General features: G+C 51.8%; 1 protein-coding gene across 1 annotated transcript; it reads right to left on the bottom strand.

The window, feature by feature from the left end:
* Positions 1–1,270: 1,270 nt before the first annotated feature.
* On the bottom strand, positions 1,271–9,951 carry LOC118769185 (KAT8 regulatory NSL complex subunit 1). The gene is made up of 14 exons (XM_036516213.1): positions 8,035–9,951; positions 6,384–6,525; positions 5,862–5,959; positions 5,280–5,451; positions 4,470–4,623; positions 3,834–4,034; positions 3,617–3,738; positions 3,146–3,273; positions 2,786–2,918; positions 2,497–2,600; positions 2,064–2,200; positions 1,834–1,913; positions 1,560–1,692; positions 1,271–1,335 (listed from the first exon to the last, which is right to left on the bottom strand). Exons 1-14 carry the CDS (start codon positions 9,828–9,830, stop codon positions 1,271–1,273), a joined length of 3,465 nt encoding a protein of 1,154 aa, XP_036372106.1. The 5' UTR covers positions 9,831–9,951.
* Between the last annotated feature and the right edge of the window lie 421 nt (positions 9,952–10,372).

The raw sequence follows: 10,372 nt of genomic DNA, 5'->3' as shown, positions 1-10,372 counted from the left end.
GTCATCTTTGTGTTTTGAGCATTGTGCGCTTTCTGATTCACGTATTTTCATTATTACTTGTGGTGATTCTTTTTTTCTACAAAAAGTTTTTTTTTTTTTTTGTTTACCCCCAACAAGGTCCCTCCAGTGGAAAGGACCAGTCCACTAAAGAACGGAGGGGGGGGGGGGCGCGACAACATCCCCCTCCTCTGACACACACACGGACACACAGGGACTCTGGGTAGCTCCGAAAAAAAAAAAAAAAAAACAACTAACAAGCTTGGGGAGAGAGGCAAATTTCACAATGTCCCTCTGAAACAAACAAAACGGCATATTTACTCAATTCAAAGAAGTGGAACAAGCAGGGAACGAAAGGGCGAGATGGGACCATGCTATCAGAAAAGTGGAGAGCAGCCATATACACAGACAAACATTTACCAGAGTAGGGGCGTGCTAACCGAGGTTACACAGACGACGCTAAACTACTCGGGGAGAAATGAAACGGAGCAAATGCAATGAAATGGCTATACCCACACGAGTGTGTACGCAACACGTTTCAACTTACGTCTTTTTCAAGCAGCGCGGAGAAACTCGTATAAATATCTGCTCGCTTTGTGTATGTGGCTGCCCGTCACTTTTTCCGTCTCGAATCAAAGAACAAACCCAATTTTTTTTTCCTTCCTTTAAAAAAATCCTGTTGTGGGCAGATATGCCGACTTAAGGTGCACCTAACTGACCCCCACTGACCGATCCAGTTTCTATGGATCAAATACGCTGTTTTTCTTATGGAAATGTTGTCAAACACACCCTCTTCAATATCTGAACAAATTGTGCTTTTGTAAATCTTACAGTTTGCACAGTCAATGTCCAGCTTGGGTTGCGACTTGTGAATACAGGATTCTTTTCTTTTGCCTGATGGTGCGTCCAGATTTTATCAGTGACTATTTTGGGAGAGGCCTGCATTTGAGTAAATACAGTGCTGAAGCAGCCAAAACAGATCTGCCCAAGTACAAGCCAAGACAGACTGACAGCCTGCAGTTTGTTACTGAAACCCAACAGAACATCTCAGCACAGATACCAAAACGAGAACGAATAAAAGCGTACGAGAAGTAAATGAATACAACCAAACATAAAAAAACAAACGAACAAAACGAACCAAATACACTACGCAGACTGGGCTGTTCAACCATGCGTGACTTCCACCGGTGAAGTGGACTGGGGGGGAGAAGGGGCCAGGTGATGGGGGCGGACCCCGGCTGGGCCCGCCTCCGCCTGGCTGCGAGTGGGCGTGTCATGAGGTACCGACAAGGCTGGGCCGCTCCACCCGTTTGCCCCTCAGCTCGGGGCTGGGCGCGTCTGGAGCAGCGAGGGGAGAGGCTTAGAGGAGAGAGGAGTCGGGTGCGGGGCTGACTGGAGGGAGGGGGCGTCCTGAGTTGCGGGTGGGGATGGGGAGGTGCCAGCCGGGGCGAGTGGGGGTTTGTGGGTGAGGTCCTGGCTGTGGCGCACTGCTGGTGGTGGTGGTGGTGGCGGCGGGGGCAGCAGGGAGACAGGGGAGAGCTCCAGGCTGCCCACCGAGATGCCTGAATCGGTGCTCTGGCTGCGGGCGCTGGTAGAGCTGGGGTCCTTGGGGCAGTCTTCCTCCTCTTCCTCCTGAAGCCACCGCAGCTCCTCCTCAGACAGCGGGAACGACCGGCGCTCCCACGGCAACGTTGTCTGACACAGAAAGAAGAACGGCTACGTTACCATCACGCTAACTGCACGCGATGGCTACGTCAACATGCCTGTATTCATCGTGTGGACTAACGTCTCTGCAAGGAGACTTTCCAGAAATTTCCACAGTTGATTGTGAGCTACACTGATATCGGCTGAACCTGTCGCACTCTTTTCCCCCTCAGGTGACTCAGGTGTCTCCAACGGAAGCTTGACCACCGCCGCTGGCATTACACACAATCAGACGCACAGCCCCTCGGGGACAAACGGCCAACTGCCAGTCCCCTCTGCACAGCAGTACTGCAAACTGACCCCCCCAGCCCTGCTCACCAGCTGCTCCTCCTCCAGCAGGAAGAGGGAGGGCTCCTCCACACCTCCAGGGGTGCTGGGGGTCTCCTGCGGACTGGGGGGCCAGGACCCGCACTCCGACGGCAGGCGTGCCCTGGGCTCTGGCGAGGGGGGCTGGTCGGGAGTTCTGGGGGTCACTTTACCTTCGCCGCGATAGGACGACCTGCGGGAGACGAGGAGAGAGCAGTGTGGACATCAATAACCAGGAAACAGGGACTGCTGTAATGCTACTGACTGCTGAATTGGTTAACATGCACACAGTGTATAACATACTCGAAGATACTGCAAAACATGCGCAAAGAGGAATCTTTTTAGCTGTATGTGTTATAGTTCAATGCAGCTTGATTTTCAGCTATGTGTAGCATGTAACTGTTACGAACATGTACTCTCTGTACACGTCTCTCCCCTTTGGGTGCCAGTGGCAGCGGTGAGAGTGTAACCCTGACTCTCTGAGCCCACCTTCCCCTGCGGCGGCGATGGGCCCAGCTGCCCCAGCGACTCCTCTCTCTGTGCTCACACTGCGCGTGGCGAATCAGGAAGGAAGCGTCCGACAGGTCCTCCACCTGACACGCACACAAACACGCATGCACACATACACATACATAGAGCATGCCACAGACAGAAATAGAGAACACTGGTTACTGGTTGGCTACTCTTTCAGCCTAAGATTGTATAAATCTACTTAAATAACAGCACCCATACCTTAACCACTGCAGGACCTGAAGACACAGAATTCGGGGTGACTCACCTCGTCTTCCTCCTGCTGCTCCTCACGCTCCTGCTCCTTCTCCACAGTGGCCCTCTGCTTCTCTCCAGGGGAGTCGGAGCCGGGACCCGTCTGACCAGCAGGGGCCGGAGAGGGAGAGTCCAGCTGTCTCCAGCTACACATGGAGAGAGAGCAAGAGTCAATTTTCAAACAACGACTTTCAAATGGCTTCACACTTCACCGACGAGAGCTTGGCTGCACATTCAGAGCAGAGCGTGATTTGTTTGCATGAGAGCGTGTATGTGTGTGAGTGTGTGGCTTGTATGTGTGTGCATATATGCAGGTGTGATGTGTGTATAACGAGTGTGTGTGTGTGTGTGTGTGTGTGTGTGTGTGGCTGACCTGGGAGTGAGGATCTCTTTGTACTGCAGTCTCTGTACTCTGGCTCCGCCCCCCAGCCCCGCCAGGCCCAGAGGCATCACCAGATTGTCAATGTCAAAGGAGCTCTCCCCTCGTCGTCGACGCAACGGCTGAGAGAGAGAGCACACAGAAGAGGAGGGGAGGGGTGGGAGAGGGTGAGAAACAGGAGATGGGAGGCACGAAAGAGAGAGAGGGCAGAGGAGGAAAGTCCCATTCTCAGGGCGGACTTGTGATTAAACTGCCACAAACAGTGGGAGCAACAGCAATATCATACAACACTTGCATAGTAAGTAATATTAATAATTAGCCCTACATGCTTTCTCTAGCAACACAGCTGCCCCCTTTCTGGACTGTAAAAAAAACCCTCCATAGCTTGTGTTATGGAAGCAAGGGACTGCCAAACAGGGCGGTCTTTCCAGAACTCCTCTGAGGGCCTTTCCTCCGGTGGCTCACCTGTGCGGGGGCGTCAGCTGTGGGAGGGGTGACAGAGCGGAAGGGGGGATCCGCGGAGGCCGTCCGCAGGGAGAGGAAGGCCGGATTGACCAGGCCTCTCTGGGCCCTCTCGCTCGGGCCGTCTGCAGGGGGCGGGGAGAGGCTCGTTAGCGATGCAGACTGAGGGCGTATGACTTTAAAGAGCGCTGTGATGCGGCACGGTGTGGGCGGGGCTTACCGGCAGTGTGGGGCGGGGGCAGGAGGGAGTGGGGCGGTGGGGCGCAGAGCGGCTTCCTCTTCAGCCTGCCCGGCTTCTGCGAGCCCTGCGCCCGCTTGGCCAGCCACGGGGAGGGAGGAGGCATGCCCGCCGACCGCATGGCATTGTGGGAGCGAGGGGTGCCCCGCGGCGGTACTCTGCACTGCAGCGCCAAGGGCATGTCTGAGCGTGAACCAAACACACACATCAACATAGATCAATCAGAAACAACCCCCATCTGTACACAATACCTGTCACATGTTCAACACACTACTAATGACTGGAAAAAACTTCAACTCCTTAAAAAGATACATGACTGTTTGACCATTTTAACATGCTCTGATAGGCCCACAAGTTCAATTTTGAATTAAATGTCCACATATGTTTTCAGTAGAAATGATGACACACACTTTCCTTCCATGACTTCAGTGACAGAGCACTCAAAGTCTACTGTGTCCAACCAAAAAAGAAATTCCTCATTCATAACCACACAATAGAGACAGAAGAGGAGTTCACCATCTTCTTCGCAAGGTTATATTATCTTGATCATACAGACTCTTCCTCTGATACAGAGGTGAATAGCGCCCTCCTGTGGCCAGTTTTGAGGGTGACACTCACCGGAGGGGAAGGACAGGACCGGGTGCAGACAGAGATCCAGCTGGGCCCACCGTGCCCATGGCGATGACCTGTTGTCAAGGGGACCGCGGGGAGGGTTACCCGCACAGAGCACACAGACCTCTGGGGGGGCGCACCAGCACGGCACACTCACAGCCTGGGGGGGAGGGAGAGAGGAGGTGGGGGGGGTGGATGACAAAGATATGATCAGAGATGAAACCTAACCAGTATGACCCAGGCCACCAGCACTGGGCAGCAGCGGTAGCATCGTGGCCAGTGTGGAGCGCTATTCAGAGCTGGACGCGTGAAAAGATGGTCATAGGTTGAAAGCTCGGCTGGACAACTGCCACTAAACCCAGTCTGTCAAGAACGCCACCTCAGCTGCACAATCCAGTCGCACCATGTAGTGTAACATAACATATAATGCAACATGCCAATACTGTTCATTACACTACATTATTACCATTTAGCTGACACTCTTATCCGGAGCGACTTCCATACAGCACGTTACAATTTTATTCATTTATTCAACTGGATATTTACTGAGGCAATTGTAGGTTAACAACGGTGCCCTAGGGTACAACAGCAGTGCCCCAGCAGGGAAACAAACCAGCAAACTTTTATGAGCCCTACTCCTTACCACTACGCCACACTGCTGTCCCTCAAACATGCCCACACTGAGTCCCATGTTTCAGGGGGGTGTCATGGCGTGCCCCCCCCTGCTGGCTGGCCGTCCGGACAGACCCGGATGGACCCTCATCCCCTTACAATATTGTAACAACACTGACACCCAGCTCTCTGTGGGTCCGTTACCTTGGTTCTGAGCGCCGCCGTGTCCCCCAGCCGGATCAGCTTGCGACGGCGCTGCCTCAGCAGGGGGCGAGCCCGCGCCGTTGACGGAGGGGAACCGGGGGGGTCGGAGGGACAGTGGGGGGTCTCCTCCGTCTGCTTCTTCCTGAGGGGGTTCTGGGGGAGCTCGACAGAGCTGGGAGAGACAAAGAATGAAGTGTCAGTTCAGTCAGTGTACAAAGCTGGGAGCAGTCAAACGCACGGTCATAAAAACATTCATCATTCATAAAACATTCACCTTACCATGAACTGATCACCGCATTAGCTCTCACACGAATAGGGAAATTACACCCATGTGGATGTTTCTCTACTTAAAATGGAGGATCACCTTGCTACTTTATAAATAAGAATCAACAGCTCTTCACATTCCTAGAGAGTGTAATCCAAATTGTCATTTATAATGAGTATGTCCATTTGTAGAAATGGAAATTAATGGTGGAGATGGACCCATCCAAGGAAAAATTTCTCTAAAAGGGGTCAGAAAGCAATATCACTTGGTGTCACCATTGAGAACTGTATGTGACAGACCACCTTGCTTTAACCGACCTGCAAAGGGTGCTGTTGGGAGGATGGGGGGGTCGGGATGCTCGCAGAGGGGTTATTGGGACAGGCAGGCTTCCTGTTGCCTGGAGGACACCCCTACCCTGAGAGAGACAGAGAGTAAAGTTCCAGCAAGCCAGCAAACCAGTACATATACAGCTTAAGCTGCTGAATGCACACCAACACAAGCAACATACAGTGCACCCACATACAGCCCTGCCCAAGTGAGTCACACCAAGCAACACACACTTGCATATGTGGCATCACACTTGCTCTCACACTGAAACACATACCATTACACACACACACACACATTCAAAAAGACATTCTGTCCTGTCACACTGCAAACAGTCTCATCACAAACACACAAAAATAAAAATAGGCACACACTATTTACCGTTGCATGAATTTGTCACACACATATATACACTGCCAAAACACACACACACACACACACTCACGGCCTCACCTCCACACACCTTTCACACACTGCCACTGCACATTCCAGTCATGTGTTAACGTCAGTACCTTGCCCTGTCTCAGGTGAGTGTAGAGCTCCGTAAGGGCGCGGATCCGGTATTCCAACTCCGACACCTGAGCCTGCAGCCACACCCACCTGCTACCCAGCCCCGCCCTCTGCTCCGCCCACCGCCACTCTGTGCTGCCTTTGCTGGGGGAGGGAGTAAGCCGGTTTAAGGCACGATAATCACTCTACCTACACGCTCTCCTTGTAGACCACTGTGTGCTACTGCCACCATTTCCCATAGTTCCTCGGGCCCACAGCAGTGAACACATGCTGAGTCCATTCCCCTCAGCCCCGAGGAGTTCAGGCTGGTGGCAGCTATTTTGGGTTTGCTTTGTAAGCCTCTTCCCGTCATAGACTGCCATCACCATGTGACATCATTGCCTGTGATCATCAAAGACAAAGCACACCAACTGACCACCTCAGTGAGTTATGCGCCGTTATCAAGATGTTCACGCACTGTTTGGCTACTACTGTATACTGACTTCATGTAAGCAATAACTTCACACAGGCGGTGTTAATGTAAACTCTCAAAACATTTAAATTTATGAGATCAGTTCTACACCAATGGTGGCACTGGGAGGTGTAGTGAAACTGAAGGATCTTAAACACTGAGAACTGGAATTGACTTATCGATTTGATACAACTTTTGACTTTATTTTTTTAGGTTTTGTTCATCATCACCAGTGCAAATTAGATATTGGATTTGATAATCAAGAAAGGATTTTTCTATCTGTGTTAAACTGAAATGCTAACCCTTACTTATTGGTTACCCACTAACCAATACTTATTTTTGATATAATATGCACAAAATGACCCACATATGCAACAAACATTTATTAAACCACAGGCTTTATTAAATTATAGCTAAAAGGAAAAAAAAATCTAAATTGTGAATTGTTACAACCATTTCACTCACTGTGTTGTATAATTCTATCCTTTGGCATTTAAGTGTAATGAGGGAAAGCTGTATCAAATTCAGACAATTAAAAACAAAACCTAAGACTTATGGAACTGGAAAAGATGTGAAACTGACAACACAGATTTGGCTTTGGGACCGAAATGAGGAAATTAATCTGGAGAAGGGCTTGACAAATTAGCCCTGGATCTAACAGAAGTCAACCACATAGTTAGCCATCAGGAGGTAGGCGAAACTGCCAAAGCATCATGGGTCCGGTGAATGTGCAAGCGAGCGTGTCATTACCTCACCTCCAACAACAAAGACAAGGATCACACAGTGTCCTGGTGTCAGGGTGGATCTGCAACCACTCAGCTGTGGAGTAGCCTTAATAAATGACACCATTGGGCTGAATGCGCAGATATATCCATCTCCAGTGAGCCGTAGCGAGTGTAAATACCCAAAAATGTACTGTAACTGGTACACAACCCCAGTTCCAGTGCACTGCATGCAGGGAACCAACCCAAACCCAAAGATCTGCAGCTAGGGTAATTATTACAGGGCATGTAGGATGATGTTATTAGACACACAGCCTGAGAGAATGTGCATTCATCCTGCATGGAGCACAGCAAGATATTTGACATGTATGTTGAATGTAGCTAGGCGCTAACCCTGTAGGTTGAAAGCAGTAAGGATTCACAGCCTGTAGGGCTAATGTTATTCATTCATGGTGTGTCTGATGTGAACCCAGTACTCACATGAGGTTTTTTGGGGCTGGGGTGGAGTCGTCATCTCTCTCCTCACCCTCGCTCTCCCCCCCTGAGCTGCTGGCAGTGTGGTCTGAGTCCAGAGCGCCCTCTGCTGTGTGGAGGGCCTCGCTGCAGCTCCTGGCCAGCCTGCTGAGCTCCCCCGAGCTGGGAGCGTGCGGGGGCCTGAGGGCCTGCTGGAGCCGGGCCCGCGCGCCCTCCTTCCTCCGCCCCATGGCCCCCGCGAGCCCCCGCAGCTGCTGAACCACGTGCCGCTCCATCTGCTTCACCTGCACCGCCTGCAGGCGGCGCCAGAGTCTCTCGGTGCGCTCCTCCAGCTGCCCCTGCCTTTGCCGCACCTCGCTCGCCCCCATCTCCACCGCCTCCGCGCTGGGGGTCTCTGCTGGCACTCCGCCGTCACCGCCCTGAGCCCCGCTTCCAGCCTGGTCTCCACAGGTAGAGGAGGTCCACTGGCTGCCTCCATTTTGAGTTAACTCTGTCCCGTTTTGTTCCACAGTCTTTTCCTTGGGATCCTGAATGCCCTTCTTTTGAGCGCTGTTATTACAATGTCTCTCTGGGCCCCTTTTGCCAACAGTGTGACAGCTAGCGACGCTGCACGTCCGGGCACAGGACAGGTCTTGCCCAGACTGCCGCTCTTGCCCCCTATGGCCAGGCAAAGGACACCTTTGCGAGGGGTTGTAATTACTCCCGCCCTGTGCACGCTCGGTGACCCCGTTCACAGCAACGCTGCTCCTTCCTCTGTTATTGTATCCCAACGTAGTAGCCACGAAAGAGCGAACCCTGTACAATCGCACACGGCCTTTTGCAGTTCTGGGCGGCCGTCCATCCGTGCTATTAATATTATCAACACAGCTGTTTGCTAACGCGCTCGGTGGACAAATCGAGTCTTGTCTGATCGAGTTATCTGATCTGTTACAGCCGGACACACACTCACGGCTGCTCTCCCGATGGTGCGCCTCGGCGGCGTGTGTTCGGTGTCCGGGTTGCGGAGTCTCCGAGTAGTTACAGCTCTTCAGTAACAACACATTATTGCCCCCAGTGTTCCTGAGCGGAGCGCAACCCTGCCGAGGACGTCGAGCCCCAGAATCCGAGATGCCGCAGTGTGCTATTGTCGTTGTCCCTGCAAAACACACCCTCTTTGGCGCTCTGCTCAAACTGCACCTCCGGCGCTTAGTGACAGTCGGATTCGACTTCAGAGAGCCGTTCTCTGCGGCGGCTGTCAACGAGCTTCCACCCCTCTCGGCTGAGATGGACTCTCCGTTCGTGTTCTTACCAGCGCCAGCGCTCCCCGGCTGCTGTCGGTTCCCAGTCTTCCTCGACGCAGCGGCCATAAAACTGCTATGCCCGCCCCCGTGCTGGGAGCCGCTGGGTTTGTGATCAATATTAATGCTACCAGCCTCCTTTGGATGAACGCCTTGTCCATTAACTGCACTGAGGCAACCTAGCACATATTCTCCCGAATCCGCACACCCCCTCTTCACTGCATTATCCGTATTGTTCACCGCAAGCCCGTCGTTGTTTTCCCCTGCTATTTCTGCATGAAAGCAAGGAGGATTATTCCGATCGTTATGCGTTTGGGCCTCGGCGACGCTGGTTTCTCTCTCCGAGCACTGCGCTAGAGTTGTGGTAGTGGCGGTAGCAACCGCAGCGCAGGTTCCGTCACCGTTGACCAGCTCGCCGCAGCCTCCTCCCCCGCTGCCCGGCGCTCTGTGCAGTATCCCAGCAGCCCCACCTCCCACACCCGCTGCATTACCGCTCATTTTAGGCCAGTTGAAATAATAATACATCCCCGTGTCGGTCCGTTGGCATGGCCAGACAGGCAGCAAAGCTGAAAGCCTTTCGCCGAGGCGACCTTGTGTTCTCGGGTAGACAAGCTGCTGACTAGCCCGTCCCTGCCTCTCCCCTATGTGGCCGTCAGCTTTCTCTTTTTACGCAATGCGCAGGCGCTAAACAATTGCCAAATCTCAAATTGCAAATTTTAAATAAACTTATTATTCATTGTTTCTTTTTTATTACCAAATGAATTTTCAGAGTAAATGGATATAAACACGGTTATCACAATATGTGAAATAATAAAATAAATATATCGAGAAGATAATATGCTGAAAAATATAATTGCTGTTTTCGATAGTTTCAATAAAAGTGGTGTGAGAAACTGTTTAGCTGCAGCCTCTCCCGTTTTAAAACTTGACATGAGCATTTTTGCGCCAGGTTACATAACCACTTTTACCATGCAGCTATAACACAAACAATAATCATAAATATGGCACTGACTGAAAAACAGCCCAAATAGGCTAAATCCGCAAACTGTATCCTTTGTCTCACTTGT

Source organism: Megalops cyprinoides, chromosome 21 (genome assembly GCF_013368585.1).
Source record: "Megalops cyprinoides isolate fMegCyp1 chromosome 21, fMegCyp1.pri, whole genome shotgun sequence".
Lineage (NCBI taxonomy): Eukaryota > Metazoa > Chordata > Actinopteri > Elopiformes > Megalopidae > Megalops > Megalops cyprinoides.
The sequence above is the reverse complement of the archived record's forward strand: the minus strand, read 5'-3'. Positions and strand labels throughout refer to the sequence as shown.